The sequence below is a fragment of the Thalia democratica genome, chromosome 2 (genome assembly GCF_965202585.1).
Source record: "Thalia democratica chromosome 2, ktThaDemo2.hap1.1, whole genome shotgun sequence".
Classification (NCBI taxonomy): domain Eukaryota; kingdom Metazoa; phylum Chordata; class Thaliacea; order Salpida; family Salpidae; genus Thalia; species Thalia democratica.
In genome coordinates this window covers 33,096,076-33,115,491 of record NC_139166.1, presented here as the reverse complement: position 1 = coordinate 33,115,491, position 19,416 = coordinate 33,096,076, and the positions used below count along the sequence as shown (strand labels likewise).

The 19,416-nt window shown below is 25.9% G+C and overlaps 1 protein-coding gene across 3 annotated transcripts; it reads right to left on the bottom strand.

The window, feature by feature from the left end:
- Positions 1–2,408: 2,408 nt before the first annotated feature.
- Positions 2,409–17,003, bottom strand: LOC145829562 (S-adenosylmethionine decarboxylase proenzyme-like). Of its 3 annotated transcripts, XM_082937400.1 has the most exons (8): positions 16,828–17,003; positions 15,637–15,723; positions 14,852–14,975; positions 12,004–12,106; positions 6,332–6,540; positions 4,079–4,171; positions 3,558–3,722; positions 2,411–2,844 (listed from the first exon to the last, which is right to left on the bottom strand). In XM_082937400.1, the coding sequence occupies exons 1-8, from the start codon at positions 16,980–16,982 to the stop codon at positions 2,704–2,706; spliced, it is 1,077 nt and encodes a 358-aa protein (XP_082793526.1). In that variant the 5' UTR covers positions 16,983–17,003; the 3' UTR covers positions 2,411–2,703. The 3 variants fall into 3 exon arrangements, with proteins under 3 accessions (XP_082793527.1, XP_082793528.1, XP_082793526.1); XM_082937401.1 differs by lacking the exon at positions 15,637–15,723 and having other exon boundaries at positions 2,409–2,844; XM_082937402.1 differs by lacking the exon at positions 16,828–17,003 and having other exon boundaries at positions 2,410–2,844; positions 14,852–14,949; positions 15,637–15,717.
- Positions 17,004–19,416: the final 2,413 nt, after the last annotated feature.

Genomic DNA, 19,416 nt, shown 5'->3' with positions numbered 1-19,416 from the left:
CAATAGTTGTTAAATACGCTTAAGTCCATTTTTTTGCTCTTGATCATCACATTCATAATATCTAATATAAGTTTTAAATTGTGGCTTTATGGATCCCCTATGGCCCCTTTACTAGTCATACCCTCATAAATATCTGAAAAGGCCTACTTTAGAAAACTCTGTTCTAGATATGTGTGATTCTAATAATATACTTTTTTACATCAAACTAATTTTATCATGACACGTTGACCCTCCTAAGTTTTAATTTTATCAATAACTTGTTTTCAATTTAAGTAATATAATTCAAATTTATGCTAGAACTATTTATTTAGTCATAGTATTGACTTTGTTGAGAAAAAACTCCGAGCTTAGGTCTACTTCTAGTGTTATACTGTTATTAAAAATAAAAAAAACTTTTACGATATATTTACTGATTTTTATCTAAAACTCTTACCTAGTTATTTTTACATTAAAATTGTAAGTAAACTTTTTAGCTACTTTCCCTAAACTAAAAAATGATTTTTGTTACAATATCTATTCATAGAAGAAATTAAATGTATAACAATATTTTTTTTTTTTAAATAAATATTTTTGTTCCTAAATCTTGGATAAAAATTAAATGAATTAGGTAGAAATTTTTTCGAACTCTGTCTGAAATATTTAATTCTAATAAAAACAAGCTTTATATATTACTTTGAAAACTAATTTATATATTTTAAAGAACTAGAAAAGTTATCTTAATGATATTAAATATATATTCTATTTAAATATTTTCTTCTAACTTGAATATAAAAAACTAAAAATTTAAAAGCTTTTATAAATAATAACTTTTCAACTCTATCTTATGACTATATTAGTTAAACAATTATTTAAAACAGAACAAAAGCGTTAATATTAGATTTTTTTTCATTTGCATAAAATGTTTTAAAGATGTTATATTAATAACAGTTTACATAAACAGTAAGTTTGCTCGCAGATTTTTAACAGAATTGTAAATAATTTTATCAAAGTTTCAATGAATTTTTATTTTAAGAAAAATGTTATGATACTAACAGCAAAATTTAACAAAAAAAGTATTATCAACAAAAACATCGGCAAAAGTTTGCAGAGCAGAAGCCTGGACTTTCGTCAGCCGTGAAACAAGCTCAAGTTTAGTAATGAGTCTTAATAATGACGAAACTGATCTCAGTCTACCGGAAGCTTGTGGTCTGATGATTAAATAGGCATGATCAACCCTTGGTTAAAAAAACATTACTTATAAATATCTAAAAAAATATTTAATTAGCTGATGTAAAAAAATTGAAAAAACCATATATTTTTAACAGTTTATGTCGAGCTAAACATTAAACGTAGTACAGTACTTCTTCATATATCCGGCAGGTTTTAGTCGAGAAGTAGATTTATTTAACTCAGCTAAAACCAATGCTTTACTATAAATTCACGTTTAATTTGGTTTAGATGACTAGTAAAATGATAATTCTTAAAAAAGTTAACTTGAAGTTATGATTCATAATTCTCGCGTTAAATAAATATTAGAATATTAAAACTAGGGCTACTCCAAACATGAAGTTTATTTATTGCGACGAAACCACGCATTCTAACAAAGAGAATTGTGTTTTAGAATGTTGACAGGACATACCTAAGCATTTGTACACAACCGGCTGGATAAAACAAAAAACAGAAACCAAACCAGAAAGTGTTTCACAACTTATCCAATTCCGTGAGTTTTATGCTAAGAAAAATAAATTTATGTCAAATAAACCTCAAGTATTTATTATTCTAAAAAAGTTCCAATATTGATTTAACTGTTTCCGATGTAATTTGTTTTTGTTAAATAAATTTTAAACTTTACAAAGTTTCGTTTAGTTTTTGTCCGTTTTAATTCTTTAGTTCGTTGAAAATAGTTAAAATAGATTAAATTAACACATAATTAATTGTACGCTTTTTTTTTGCATTATAATAAAATATATATTTTTCTTTTTATCCGGCCCTAATTACAAAACAAGCTTGTCCTGACCGGATAAAAGAGGAAGCACTGTAATAGAATAAGACATTGTAGTACTAAATTTTCAAGAACATTTTTAAGTTGTTAACTAACCTTACTATGTTCTGTATATTTATGTTCTATAAAAAAAAAGTTCAACGTCTCAAAATTTATTGTTTTTTTTAATGAACGGAAATTCACGTATTTTAGAAATAAAGCCTTTTTAAAGAAAGCATGTAAAGTAAAAAGAAAAAATAATTATAAAACCTTTGTACATATATTTTTTTAAAGCTAGCTATGTTTCGTATTAAACTATGTATAAAAATTTAGAAATAAAAAAAAATAATAGTTGTTTTAATTTTAGTAAGACAATTTATAGACACACACTTTTATATTTGTATACTTTTGAAAAAATTCATAAAATAAAAACCTTACTTTTGCGAGTAGCACTAAAAATTTATTAAGAAGTTTAAATAAAATTATAAAAAAAAATCGACTTAATTTAAAATGAGTTAACACAAATAAAAGCAAGTCGAAGAGCCGGATGTTAAACTTGAGCAAAATAGTTGTGAAATAAGCTCCAAAATATAAATAGTATTTTGACATAGCTACATTACTTTTTTGAACTATTTTGACGCTTTTTAAAAATTTTCTAACAAACTATTTTTATCCTATAATAATAAAAAAATTAAACTATTCATTTCATTGATGTCTAGCAATTTTTACAATTTATAGAAATGCTAGCAATTATCAAAAGACTCGTAGTCGCTATAGAGCAGCATGTAGTGCTGAAGTTTGGTTATTTGGGTGTTTATTCTTTTCATTTCAGGAAGCTCAGGTCCTGATCCTTTCATCCAGTAATCCAGGTCAATCAGAGAAAACTAAAAATAATTATTGATATAAATTTAAATAAAATTTTCTTAAACTTAGTTTCTTACCTAAATTAAGATTACAATGTTGATTTTTAATAACTTGAAGCTATTATGTAAGGATATATTTTGTATGAACACATTTTGATAATACAAGTAATAAAACTAAAATAGTTATTACCTAAAACTTAAAAAAAAGTGGCTTCAGTGCTTATACAAATAGTGTGACAGAAAACTTGATAAGAAATTATATTTTTTTTAATCATCAACCTGAAGAGAGCACTTTTGACTCAATTTGTTGTTTTTTTAACTATTTTAAATTGTTTAGGTTTACGTGTTAGTTCTGTAACTTACTGTCTTTTATCTATTTCTTACCAAATTGTATTGATAATTAAATTCTGCATTATTTTAGTTATTTCAAGCTTACCAATATAAAAACCTACTTTTTTAAATAATAACAAAGACTACTTTTGATCAAATAATTATAACAAAAAAATAACTTAGATAAATTGAAGACTATATAGAAATAATAGTTATTAATAAGTATTAAATACTTTCATGAGTTAAAAAAATAATGCTATTGATGTAAATATTTTTATCCGTGATCACGTTTCTTTACAATTTAAAATACTAAAAGTTTTAAATGCATTAAACTTTGAAAACAATGAGAATGCAAAAAAGTGTTTAGTTCGAACCATTGTATTTAAAAATAACTAAGACCAAACCTCGTTCCAGAAAATAGTCAAGCAAAATTGCTTTGGCTTAAAAACGTCGTAAATGTTTTTGACAAGTAGCTCATAACTGTCATTATCAGTAGGTGGTATGTTTGTTTCGAAGCTTGCGTATGAAAAACTATCCTCAGGAGTAATGTGGATTGTCCAATACTGATCCTAAGTTTTTACTTTTGTCCATAAAGTAATATTTTTGTTAAAATAAACTTTTATAGTTTTAGTGTATTAAAACAATAAACAGTAAACTTCATTTTACAGCTCAATTCAAGTTTATTTCATTTTTATTTTTAAAAACATTTTAGCAATTTTGCAAAATCATACAAATTATATACTTTATATATAAAACATTATATTTTTCAAATAATCTTAAGACTTTTTACTGAGAAGTCTTAGTCAAAAGTTAAAGAAAAAAAAACTTCAATTTTTGTTGAAGTTTTGCATTGGAAAGAAACAAAAACTTTATAAGCATTATAAAAAAATCAAATTTGCAAAGAAACTAATAAAACTCAAACTACCTCATCTACTAGTCCATTCATTGAGTAGCCACATGGATCGAATTGAAATGAATTTATTTTTGAGCCGGGAATCAGTTTAGATATTCCAGAGATCTGTTTAAAAGTATAAAAATCAGTTGTAAACAATTTTAAATGGCTATATAAAGAAAACTGTTCAAAATATAGTTTTAATCGTTTGTTAACAAAAGATCCTAGTGAGGTAACTTCACTGGAATATGAATATTTATATAAAGAAAATTAGGTTTAAAAAAAATGTAATAAAAGGTTGTCACCAGAAATTATAAAAAGTTAACATAAAAAAATTAAAAGAAAGTTTCAAAACTAAATTAATTCTCGCCTACAATTTTTTGAAAATATTTCAAATATTAATACAATTTTTATATATCGATATTTCATATAGCCTTTAAAAATTGTACATGCTGCATTGTAATATTATAAATAATAAAAATTTTGACAGTGTTCATATCTTTAACACATAACTATATTTCTGTAGGCACTTCCCGTCGGAATAAGTTTAAGTTAAAACAATTTTAATTATCTAACTTTTTTAAAACAATGGTAGGATAAGCATTGTATGGAACATTAGATTTTATATAAAAATGACTTCCACTCAAAATTATTTTTATAAAAATGCTTGGGAAACTTAAGCTATGAAAGATAGAAAAATGTCTGTAACAAAAAGAGAAATAGGTTTTAAACATTACATGCAATAACAGAAAACTATGATATCTAAAAAAGTTAAACTTTATATTCAGTTTAAACTAAAAATGCTTAATTTGTTTTAATGTGGCTAACGCAGACATTGTGGGTTAACTGTTTATACTTAATTTTTGAAATATGTTAATACGCATGCTTTCAAACTGCAGAAAGTTTAAAATAACACGAAGTTATAGTGAAAAAAAAGTGTATTGGAGATTTTTCAATTTATTGTTAAAATTTGAAATAAAAATTTACATTTATAAATTAACAATTCATTCTTTAGTTTGAAAAACAGATACTTTATAGAAATAGAAAAAAAAATAGGAATAAAATCAAATAAATTCAAAAGCAAGTTTTAAGTTTGAAAATATTAAATGACTTAATTTTATTAAAAAACCAAGGAAAAATTATACAAGTTTAAAAATATCAACTTGTATTAAATTATTCTTTTTGAACTTTACTATAAGTTATTTTTGTAAAAGAAAATAAGTTTTAATCGATAAAACAGGGTTTTAAGGATTTCCTATTTATATTTTAAAGTTAACCAAATCAGCTCGAAAAATTTTAATAATTTTTGTTATAGTTCAATTAAAAAATGTTTTTTTTTAGAAACTCATAGTAATTAACAAAGTTTTACTAATAGAAAATGAAATATGCTTAGTTTTAAATAAATAAAAAACTTAACACTTTTTTAGTTTTATCGAAACTAAGACTGCTGTTATTTATTAAGAAACTTCTATATGTAAGTAGTATAAAAAACAAAACAACTAATATACAGTAACCTGCCAACTAGGTGTGCACTTCCCAGGCACTTTTTTACCGAAAAACACTGTGTTCAAAAATAAAACCAAAACGAAATGAGTTATTTAAAAATTTAAAGCTAGCCTGAATTGTCCGGGGAAGCATAAGTAACTTGAGATTGTGGTAACAATGACAATTACATATAAACAGAATTAGTAGAAAGTAAACTTTTAAAATTGATAAGCACTCATTTTAAAGCCTATTACTGCCAATATTGACTATGGAAACCACAGTCTACTACGAGCACCACACCATTTTATCCTTTATTGTTGTGTTTACTACCAAGAAAACCAGTTAAAATACAAATATCACCAAATAATAAGCGGGAGTAAAATTTTATAACTCTAAACTATTTTTTTTGAATAAGAAAAACTTATCACAGCATAATCAATTTTTTTCATAAATCTTTATTTATTTAAAATTATTAATTAAATTTATGTTATATTTAAATATGTAAGGTACAAGGAGATACAAGAAAGATTTTAAAATTTTGTGGGTTGAATATAGTTATACATACATAAATAACTAAAAATTATTTTACTACAAGAGCACTTTAACATAAACAACTTATGTATTACTAATTATACACCTCCTTAAAATAAATTTCAATCTATTATACAGAAATCTGTTAATATTTCTAATAATTAAGTATGATAACTTTAATTTAAGAAAAAAAAACAAATCAGTATGATATTTTAAATGCTAAGCTACTTTTAATTTTCAAAACTAATCACATTAATTAATTAAAATTACCAGGGTTATTTCTTCCGAGGTTCTTTCCTGTCTTGTTTTTGGGTCAAACTTGTAAAACTGGCTAGAAACTTTAGGATCAAGACCAGTCATTAGAACTTCAAGTGTCTGGTCGGGTCTTCCTATTGGAGGTGAAGGATTGTTACAATGGTTGAGTGTCCACATGTACCATCCACTCCCTGTAAGACTACCTAGTCTGTAAGACGTCCCACCTATTAAAGTACAAGATTGATTACACGAGACTGACTGAAAATTTAAGATTTTTTTTATTAAATGTCTGGAAATAATTTTAAGATTTTTTTTGCTAAAAGACGATTATAATAATAATAAGGCCCGCTATCAGCCGAGATCGGCTATGCGTGTTGTGCACAGGAAAAAAAAAATTACATGTTTAAAAAAAATAAAAAACATACACAGTGATGCAATAAACAAAACACAAACACACAAAAAAAAACAATTAAATTCATTCTGCTTCTTATTTCTTCATCTTCTTCTTCGTTTTTCTAAAATAAAATATTCCTTTTCTCTTTCTTGCAGTCTTTTGTGTATAGTTGATCTCCATTTGGCACGGTCATTTGCAAGCAACTCCCAATCATCAGTTCCAATGTTCAAGCTTTTTAGGTCGCGCTTGCATACATCCTTAAAACGTAATTTTGGACGTCCTCAGTTTCGTTTGCCAACGACCAACTCGCCATACAATAGAAACTTTGGGATCCGCTCAGTATTCATTCTCAGGATATGACCGAGCCAGCGAAGCCTGCGCTGACTGAGGGTAAAGTACATAGTTGTAAGACCAGTACGTCTCAAAACTTCCTCATTGGTGATCTTTTGCTGCCATGTAATTCCAAGGATGCGACGAAGGCATCGTAGGTGGAAGGTATTGATTTTCTTCTCCTGTACGCTAGGTAACGTCCATGTCTCGCTACCGTAAAACAGAGTACTGCAGACACAGGAACGGTAAACGTTAGCCTTTGTTCAAATGCTTAGCTTTTGGTTATCCCAAACTCTTGCAGTCAAGCGAGCGAAAGTGCCTGATGCTTTGCCAATGCGACTATTTATTTCTTTGTCCAATGATAAGTTTGACGCAACATTTGAGCCAAGGTATACAAAGTTATCTACATTCTCGATATCCTTACAATTGATCTTGATTGATTGTAAAATATTTGTACCTTGACTTAGAATTTTAGTCTTCTTAAGGCTTATAGTAAGGCCAAAATCCGAGCATGCCGAAGAAAACTGATTCAGCAGTGTCTGCAGGTCTTGGGCAGAGTGAGCCACGAGTGCAGCATCGTCAGCAAATAATAGATCACGTATGGTGACTTTCTTCAGATTTCGCTTAGCTCTTAGATTTTAAGGGTTGAAAAGGTGTCCGTCAGTTCTTGTATGAAGCTTGATTCCAGTGGTTAATAAATTAAAAGCATGCTTTAATAGCATCGAAAAGAAGATTCCAAACAAAGTTGGAGCAAGTACGCAGCCTTGCTTTATCCCACTTTTGATTTCAAATGAATCAGATACACTACCATCATATTGAATGGTTGCCCTTGTGTTTGTATGAAAAGACTTCACAATATTGAATAATTTTGGAGGACATCCAATTTTCAGCAGTATAGCAGATAGTCCTTCTCTACTTACCAAGTCAAAGGCTTTAGTGAGGTCAATGAAAGCGATGTACAAAGGCATGTTCTGCTCATTACATTTCTCTTGTAACTGACGTACAGAAAAAATCATGTCGGTGGTAGATCTTTTAGACCTAAATCCACATTGAGACTCAGGATATACTCTTTCAGCCAGCTTCTGAATACGAGGAAGAACCACTCTTGCAAAAACTTTACCAGCAATCGCAAGAAGAGAAATTCCCCTGTAACTATTGCAGTCCGATCTGGAACCCTTGTTTTTATATAAGACTATAATCTTAGCATCACGCATGTCTTGTGGCTAAATGAGGTAACAAGCATGACTTACAATTGCGGACCAAGTCCGCTGGTATGCCGTCACTACCTGGAGCTTTCCACGGAGCCATCATATCAATGGCTTTACTGAGTTCTTCAGTAGTTGGTACGCTATCCAGGTCATCCATCATTGGTAGACTATCCATTCTGTTAAGGGCATCATTAGTAACAATATTCTGTGTAGAATACAGAAGGGAAAAATGTTGAACCCATCTACTCAACTGTTCATTCCTACTGTGTAAGATTTCACTAGTCTCAGATAACAAAGGTGATATTGACCTCTTTGTTGGTCCAACTGCTTTTCTTATTACTTCGTAGACTTATTTGGTATCTCCTCTGTCAGCAGCAGCCTGAATACGGGCACTAGCCTTTAACCAAAACTCCGTAGCACATTTTCTAGCTGCCCTCCGAAAAATTTTTCTGGCTTCACGAAGTCTATTAAGACACGTGTTACTTGGGTGACGTTGATAATCAACATGAGCCTGTCGCTTTTTCTTTAAAAGAGGAGATAAAATATTGATATTTTCTTCGAACCAGTCTTTGTTGGCATGTTTGTTCTTTCCAAAAGTTTCAAAGGCATTCTGATATATACTTTTTTCGATCCTAGACCAATACTCAGAAGCAGATGTGTCCGACGAAGAGACAGATGGCATCAGAGTTGAGAACGTTTTGATATTTTCCTTGTCCCGCAATGCACCTACATTTAGTCGAACTTTACGAGCTAAATTGTTTGAATTGTGCATGAACTTTTTTGAGATGTGCATTTTACAGCAGACCAAAGAATGATCGCTGTTGCAGTCTGCGCTTTGATATGATCTAGTTAACAGAACATCGTTAATACGATGGCGTCTCACTAAGATAAGGTCTAATTGGTGCCACGGGGATGTCTCCAAGACACTTTATGCTGCCATTTAGTTTTAAAAAATGAATTGGTAACACAGAGGTTCTGTTTATGACAAAACTCTAAAAGGACCTGCGAAGCTGGAGTAAACCTCTCAAAGCACAAAGCCAGGGCATAACATTGAGATTCCAGCTGTTGCCCATGCAGCAGGATCTCACTCTCCACAGTGAGAAGAGCTCAGCGAAACAGCAAAGCTGATACAGCCAAGATTCATCATTGTCGCAGGAGCTGCCGGAATGAAATTGAATACAAAGTCAGACCGCCTACGTATCGTTTAAACATATATTAACAGTAATCGTTTCAAAATCTTAAATATCTTAAGCAAAATTTCAAAATAAATCTCATCTTAAAACTTTCTTATTTTATTAAAAAAATAAGTTGGTTAAAAACTATTAAAACTTTTGCTTACATCTAAACTTTTTTTGACTGCTGAATTCTTAAACTAAATTATTTTAGTTCTAGAATGAGCCTAAAATATCTATTTTTATGTAGTATTTAGCTTAATAAATACACATTTCCAGAAAATAAAACATTATACATGTGCAAAAAAAAGGAAAAATCTGAATATTTAAAACTTATTCAATGTTTACATAAATATCATAACTCGCTATTACAAAATTGTATCCAACCTACTCAAGAGTGGGCCCAAACTGTTCTGAACTAGGAATATATTAATTTAAAGTTTGCAAACTGTCAATATTTCATATACACTTAAAAAAAAATAATAAAGTAGTCTAAAACTTCATTGAAGGATATTTTTTGTCCACTAACTCCCAGTAAAAAAAAACAACATTTTTTTCCTACTATTAATTATAGCACCAGCATAACTTAGGGGTGGGTAATTTTGCTAGTTAGCGATCCAGAAATAAAGGATAAAAATTTTTGTAAAAAAAAGTTAATAAAAAATTATACATGCCGCTAATAGAAAAAAAAAACTAAAGTTTTAAGAAGTAAAAGAAAAATTAAACAATCCTTTAATAAAAAGTATTGTGTACTCATCAACTTAACTAAAAGAACCCTAAAATTATTAACAAGTGTATTTTTATTTAATCTGCATAAGAAATTTTAAAGCCAAAAAATACCCCGCAGGCCGTACGCTTCCACTACTGTCATAACTTGTACATTAAAATATCATAACAATAACTAAATTATACAAATTCTGTAAAAAAATTATCAAAACTTTTACACAGTTAAAAACTTATTAATTGTTAGAAGTGTATAAACTATATAAATTAAAACTATAAAAACTAAAAGTTTGCCATGAAAAAACGTTTTATAAGAAACTAAAAATGTAAGTTGCATTTTATTCACCAGTTTAATGCAAGTAGCAAAAGTAATTTAAATTTTTTTACGTTTTATTTAGCGCTATAGTATTGATAATTGCGAATAGTACAGATAAATTAAAAATATATGCTTTATATAAGTTTAAATTAAATATCTTTTAAGTTATTTTATAGTTAAACTCAAGTGTAACATATCTGATTAATTAGAATTTTAAGCGTAAAGAATGTATCATAAATAAAACTTATTTATATAAGTTTTAAAAGTTTAATACGATAAATAAAGTAAACTTGAAAAAGCATGATGGTCCTTTATTAACTTTTTAATTATAGTAACCTGCCAACTAGGTACGCACTTCCCAGGTACGTGATTTTATTTTTACTTTAAAATAAAAATACAAACTTCAAGTAGTAAAACAAAAGTACTATATTAGAAAATAAATTATTACAAACTGTATATCAAACCCATTATTTAATATCTAAACATGTTAAAGTCTATTTACTTAACGAAAATAACAAACAGTGTAATTTAAATTTTCACATCCCATTAATAAAACATAGGGATAAAAATACTTAAATAGTTATACAAAATTTAGATAAACGAAAGTTATAGCACTGCAAATATTATTTATATACCCCCATTATTGCAACATAAATGTAAAATCGTATAAAAAAGGAACATTGCAATTGAGATTTATTTAGAAATAGATGCTGTTGAAAAAATGTTTGTCAGTGTAGTTTGTTGTATATGTATAGTAGACGTTTTTTGTTGGTTGCTAGTTATTTTTAAAATACTTTGAAAGTTTTCAAAAGCTGATTGTGACTTTCCATTGTTAATCAATTATATGTAGATACTTTGTAAACTTAATATTATATAGTTTTATAACAGTCGGATTTATTATTAAGTATTTTACCTATTATTAACTATTACCTGTATAAATATTTTATCTTAATGAAAAACATGTATACACCCACTTTATTCTATGCTTCTATTCTTTCATTACAGTAATTATTTTTTACATAACCCAGTTGAAGTGTGTTGATTCGTTAACACACAGAAACATATGTTGGTACAACAAAGGAAGATTACTGTACAATTTGTTTTTATTTATATTCCAGTGAAGTTACTTCACTAGGATCTTTTGTTAGCAAACGATTTAACCTGTATTTTTGAACAGTTTTAATTTATTAAAGTTTAACACAGTTTAATAAAAAAATAAAATTCTATTACTACTTAGATGTTTTTTTTTAATTTCTAAGCAGAAAAATAAGCATTTTAAACACAGAGTTTTTTGGCTAAATAATGCGTACTTAACTGGCAAGGCATACCTAAGAAATGCGTACTTAAGCGGCAAATTAAGAACAAAAAAAATTGTGAACCCCCTTTGAAAAAAGTCTAGACACGCCCCTGTGTATATAATTTCAAAAAATAACCAATTTCTTTATTAACTTACTAAAATAAAATTATGACTTGTCTAGAATAGTTGTAAATCAATAAAGATTGAGTATGTAATTTTTATGGATAGAAATTTCAGTAAAACTAACGGCTAAGACGTTTGTTTAGAAATTCAGCTTCATTTTCAAAGGTAGTGTAAGGAAAAGACTGTTTTTCAGGTCTTGCAAAGTTTCTTCTAGAATAAAAACAATCCTATAAAATATATTAAATGTTGTACACCTATTTTCAAAGTTTGTATTTACAGAGTTGCCATAAGTTTTTAGCAAATTTTTTTGAAGTTTTGTAAACTTTCCCAGGTTTTTTAATTTAATTTTTTCGTCCGTTTTGAGTATAAAACTAATTTTAAGAAAAAAAAAAACTGTCTTATATAAAAGAAAACTATTGAAAAGATACTTTTATGCTGATTTAAATGTGTTTTATAATATATAAAACTATAAATTATACAAAGAAAATATTGAATTTTAAAAGTCTTTTGTACCTTATCAGAATTTCATTATTTAACATATAAAAATTGTTTAAAACTCAAGGCTTTTGTTTAAAATTCCAGGTTTCTCGATGTCTTTTTCAAAACTTTTCAAATTCCAGGTGTTTTTGCCTAGGTTGTCAAACTAAAGATTTTTCCAGGATTCCAGGTTTAATGGCAACCCTGTATTAAGCATAAAAGCTAAGTTTAGATATTTTTATATAAACATAAAATCGTTATAGTATCTATATACAAGCAATATTTTATTCCATTTTAAACTTTATACTAAAAGAATATTTACTTAAAATTGTTAAGTCTAAAAAACTAAAATAACTTGGCTACTCTGTGTTAAACATGAAAGTTTAGTTAAAAATTTTCAATATAAACATAAAAATTGTTATAGTATCTTTTTACAAGCAATTAAATTTTATACTTGAAACTTTATACTAAAAAAAAACTAATTAAAATTGTTAAGTTTAAAAAACTATAATAACTTGCTTATAAGATAATCGTATTTTCTTATAACAATAACTTTTGATATTTTAAAGTTTATACTAAAAAAGACAAGTTAATTAAATAACTGTTAATTTAATATATTGCTAGTTTTAAAATTAAAAATAACTTGCTTATAGGTTAAATGAAATTTTAAAAATCTTTTTTTTATCAATAACATTTAATATTTTTAACCTATACTAAAAAAGACTATTAATTGTAATTTTTTAAAAACAACAGTAAATTGCTTAAAGGGTAAGTGTATTTTCTTGTAAGCAATACTTTTAAATACTTGAATTTATACTGAAGAGAGAAATACTGTTTAGTTAAATAGTTAAACTTAAAAAGCAAAAAAAAAAAATTTAGGATAAATGTATTTTAAAAATAACGAACTTATGAACAACAATCAAACTATTAAAAAATAACTGTGTACATTTAATTTTACATAGTTTTATATAATCAAAATTTATTATTCTGATAATTCACTGAGAAAAAAAAAGCTTTATCAAAATAAAGTAAGTCAATAGATAAAACCAAACAAAAATTAATTTGTTTTAGAAATTTGTCAATTTAAAAAAAGGACACAAATTTGTTAAAATAAAAACAACTCTTCATTTAATAACCTTAAATTAATTTCCTAATAATTTTTTTTTTACTTTTAGTATTAAATATAAAATATTCATTTATTAGACCTTTATTATATACTTTACAGATAATTTTCCATTATTTATCATAGATTTTATAGTAAGTTTGCAGTAAAACTTTTAAATCTTTTTTGTTAGTAATTTATTTAGTAAAAGTTTGACTATGATTTTAACAACACAAGTTATAAAGTGTTTGTTTGTATAACTTCTATAGTTTAAAATGATAGTCCTTTTGTTTTTAACATCAAAAAAACTTAAATGAAACTTTTCTGATACTTTTGAGAGGTTTGGATTTTATTTAGTTTTACTCATACAAACAAAAAATTAAAATAAGTTTTTAATTACAAAGCTTACATTTCTTAGTGGTATCAAACAAAATCTTCAACAGTACTTAACTACTATGTGATTACTTAAAACTTATTTAAACATATAATATTTAGTTAAAACTTAAAACAAAATCGTAGTAGCTTAATAAACCTCATATTTTTACTTATATATTGAAAAAAAAAATCTATAAAACACAAGCATATTTAAGTTTAAATATTTTTTCAGTTAAGGATTATTTTATTATCAATAAAACATATAATGAGAAAATATTGTTAAACTTAACTAATTTTTGGTCATATCTAAAAGTTCGACTTGAGCTATAAAATCTAAACTTTATAATTTAATTATAAATTATATACACTTATGTTTTTCAGTTCTTAAACAGCAAATGTATATCATACTTTTGCTGATAAAAAGTTAAGCATATTTAGAATTATTATGTAAGTATGTTTTTAAGATCTTTCAGGAAAAAATGATATTGTACTTGCACTAACTAAATTTGGCGACTAAAAAACATTGTTTAACTAAAAAAAATGTAAATTAGATAGTGACTGCAGAAAATCTTCAGAAAAGTTAAAATTAAATACTTGAGTATTTTATCAAATAAATTCATATACTCAAAATAGATTAATCTATAAAATTATTAACTTTTATACACATAATTCATTACTTTATATATTACAATGAAAAGCAAAGTCTTATTACATAATATTTATGGTTTTTAAGGTCAGGAAAAAATAATGTACATGCATCATTTAAACTGTTAAATTTATGCTAATCTTGAAAACTTATCTACTAGGTATATTGTATTCTTTTAGAAATTAAAAAATAAAATACTTTTAATTGGTAAATTAAAGTTTAAATAAAATGTTTTTAGAACTAATAATCTAATATTTTAAGTCAATACGAAATACACAATATAAAAAAGTAGTCTAGTAATCAATATTAGAATAAATGTAGTCAATTTTAAATAAGTGCTTTTTTTCTGAGCAAGTAATTAAATAGACTTACAGAAACATCATAATCACAACATGTTTTTGCAAGTTCCAAAACAAGATCAATAGACTGAAGACAAAGAGTTGTGCCACAAGTCTTCAAAATCATCCGATCTTTTGTAACAAACAAACTTGATTCACTTTAAAATTAAAAAATGTTTTCTAACTTATAAGATTTTATTGAATATTTTATTAAACTAAAGTGTTTTAATTAAACTACAGCAAAGGTCGGCAAACTTTTACCCACGTGCATGTTTTTATTTTTAATTAAAGGAGGCTCGCAAAAGGTAAAACTGCTGCTCACAAGCATGTAAATCTGATCAGCTAAACCAGTGATGTTCAAGAAAATCAAAGTCTTAAACTTTGTTAATTAAAACTATATTAAATAAAAATTAATTAAATAAAAAATTAAAACTGCAGCCGCAAATTTTTTTTTTAATTTGCTTGTAAGTCATAATGCCTGCTGATTCTCTGAAATACTTAATTAAAAAGCAATATTGTTAAAATGTACTAAATTACTTTAAGTTTTACTAGAAATAGTGTTTTTTGAATAAACATTGTAATTATAATATTATGATAAAAGAAAAGAGAAAAAATATTTACACAAATACAGTTTAAAAACATAACTTAACATTAAAAACAAGCCTTAACTATATTTAAATTAACAGACTTTGTTTTAAATAAAAGCATTTCAGAACCTGAACTCTTACTAACAGTATTAATGAAACATAATTGTTTTTTACAACTATTGATTTATTTTATAGTATTTTGAAAAGTATATTAAAACAGTTTATATTTTACCTAAGAATATAGGCAACTTGGTTGTTGTTTTCTATTTTATCAACAATTTCACACTTAACTGTTTCAAGGATATTCTCCCAAGATTCCCTAAATATTTTTTTAAAACATTGAGTAGTTATTAGACAAACAGTTCTACAATTTAAAAGCTTCTAAACAAAAGTAATTTTAAAATATCAAAAAAAAAATTCTAAAAAGTTTTATTTACTAGTTGAACAGAATTTTTTTAAGAACAATTTTTTTTTTAATAGTTATTTTTTTGTTATTAGTTGTTGATCCATCTAAAATTTTTATTTACTTATAGATAACATTACTAACTTCAAAATCTGTTTTACAAAATGCTTTTTCTTTAATTATTTAACCTGCACATATTTTTCAGAGTTAGAGAACCAATGATTTAAGCTACATTTCATCATAATCCTTTATTTATTTTTTATAGCAGTTTGTTAGCTGATATTATAAACTTTCATTATCACAAATTTTATATAAAATTTTGTAAAAAAAAGCTTGCTTTTAAAAAGTACTTGTTAACACTTTATATGGTTAGTTTTTATAATAACACATAATAATTGTTTAATTAAACATTTCTAAACTAAGTGCAGGAGCAGTATTTTAGTAATCAAAAAAACAAAAACTACAAGACTCTTTAAAGCTTGAAAAGACGTAGTCTTATTTTTAATTGTTAAAAAAAATTAAGTTGACAATTAAAGATACCCAATCTGTTAAAAAAACTTTTTTTTGATGATTTAAAAAGACAGTTTTTTCTTGTTTGAACTTTATAGTTCTATTCAAGTTTGAAATCTTGTAACTGATGAGCCCTTTTAATGAAACTTGGTATGATAATAAAGTATAAAAAATGTACACTATCCTTATAAGTTTATTCAAGTTGAGAACTAAAAACTTGTTTTAATACTCATAGCCTTAACATAAGTTTACTTGTTTAAATAAATAAACTAACTTTAGCATAAAAAATTATCAAAAACTAGTAAGTACAAAGCAAAAAAAAGTATAATCCAGGAAAGTTAAGCAGATTTTTAAAGAAAAACCAATGTTTTTCTTAAAGATGTAATAGTCCAGAATAATACAGGATCTATATATATTATGATGTAAAAGTGAAACCTTATGTTTTTAAAAACTCAACTGAAATAAAACAATTAAAAAAAAACAGTTTATAATTTAAATTTTAGAACTTACTTAGTAATATCTCTTAATTCTTTATTGTTCTTCGAATTTTTTCTTTTTTTAAACCAGATTTCAAGTAGTTTTTCAACTCCTTCAAAGTAATGATTATCATCTGCTGTAATTTTCCTGTTTTCTTTGTCTTCCTTAACTGTTAGCTTTTTTTCCATTACAAGTTTGTTTTTACAAAAATTATCTGCAAAACAAACTACTCAAAAAGATAAATTTAAAGTAAATGAGTATTGGAGTATTGACAAAATTTATTTTTAATAATAAACTTATAAAACTCTTTGTATACTCTACCCTGCTGATTAATACAATGTTATCTACAGAAACTATTGTTGCCACTTAATTTTCTAAAAAAAGTGACCTAAATTTAGTTTTTTAAACTTTTTTATAGTACTTTAATTTATTAGCTCTATATAAAAGCAGTATATAAACTTTATTATAAAAAAAATCCAAACTGATGCCAACTTAACTTAATACCAAGTGTCAAGAATTTTTTTAGCGATTAAAATTGTTATAGTTTATGCAGATTTTTTATAACTTAGTCTCAAATTTCCTATTTTTTAACAAGGTACCAGTCAAATTTTAATTTTTAAGTAGCTTTGAGATACAGCTGAGCAAAGTTTGGGTGTTCAGTTCTGTAGGTACCTTATTGAGGAAGCAAACTAAAATTTTGAAGAAAGACAACTTTAATGAAAGTAAGTTTTCTCCTTAAGTATTTGAGCATTTTTTTTGAAATTTAAAAGCACAAAAAACATTTTTTTAAAACGCTAAGGTGAAAGTTTCTTCAAATCATCTAAAATTTTGCACAGGGTATTTTTGTGATATTTCCGAAGCTTAATTTATTTTCCAGCCAGAAACACAAAAGTAGCTAAAAAATAAGCATCCTAGTGCTCAGTAGGTACCTTATTGAGGAAGCAATCAACTTAATTGTAGAAATATTTATAATTAAACTAATATTTATTTTACGCTTTTTATTGAGTGCTACAATACAACTTTTTTATGGAACAACACACAAGGAGCAGTTTCTGAGGTATTAAATATATAAGACTCACGTAACAAAATTTAAATAATTCTTACAAATTTCTGGTAAAATTAGCAATGAAAAATTTCAGTCTGAAAAAAAAACCTTATTTAAGTTAGTTTTAGTTTATCTTAACTAGTGAACCACATATCAAGATCATAACAAAGAATCAAACATGATACAGAATTTTGCACCCCCATTGTGTCATTTAAAGCAAAAAAATATTTAAAGGGAATTTAAGTCTTAATTCTTTTAACACATAATTAGACTCTAGGTTGGCAGTATTTTATAAGTAACTAACCAATTTTCCTAAAAAAGTAATATAGGATTTCATCTTGAAAACTTGATTATCATTATCAGGGTAATTCTAAATAAGTTAAAACTTTTCATTGAATAGGTTCCTGATGCATCAACATTTGATCTTAGTATACTTTTTAATTCTTTGTAAGCTACTTCTGCTCTTATATTTGATCTTGAATCTTACACGTTGATTGCTATGTTTTTTAACTTGACCATTGGGTCTTCCATGATAACGACTGGATTTTTCAGCTCAACCATTGGATCTTCAAAGTTGATCACTAGATCTCACACTTTAACCATTTGTCTGTTGTAATTTTAGCGTTGTTAATTGTATTTTCCATGATGGATCATTCCATCAACCATCAAGTTTAGTTGTTAAAAGTTGTTCATAAGATTGTTATAGTTTATATCAAATAATTAATCATATGTATAGATTATTACAAATAATGAAATATGTTACTATAAAATGCATAACTTTACACATATACGTTTGATTTTAAAAATAATTGTAAAACTAAATATGTCTCAAAATCTAATTTTTTTTTGTATAAAAAGTATCTTTTTATTTTTTAACTTATGAAAAGTTTATGAAAAAAATTAAGATATCAATTTTTTTATAAATATTTTAGAAAACGTTAATAAAGCTGACTACACTTTATAATATTCTATGAAAAGTATTTGTTTTTTAGTTAGAGATTTCATACCAAAAGCGTTCTGTCAAGATTCTCTTAATTATTAACACAGAAACATTTGTCACTTAAATAAGGAAAAGTACTGTGAAAATTGCTGTAAATACTGTATACTTCCAACTAATTACAGGGTTACCACTCCTTGTTACAAAAAGAAAATTCTTAAGTGATCTTAAAATGTACTGAGTCATATTGAGTGTTTTGAAAAAACTAAAATAAACTTTAAAAACTTCAATGAACTTTCCAAAAATTTTAAAAACTAAGTTCTTGAACAAAATTAGTTATAAATATTAAAATACTGAAACTCAAAACAACTAAATCTCATTTAAGATGTAGTAGAAGATTTGTCTTGAGATAATTAAAAATCTTAAAATTATGCTGAGTTTTTTATAAGAAAACAAAACTATCCTGAGTCAGCCTATGTATATAGAAAATATTACAAGATCCTAAGTTGTCGTCTAGAGTTATCTTTAGTTATACTGAGTGTCTTCCCGCCTTGTAACTTGTTTTGTTAGGATCTGTATTAATTAGCTAGTAGCTAGTAACTTAAAATATTTGTTATTCAATATATTAATTTTGATAGTT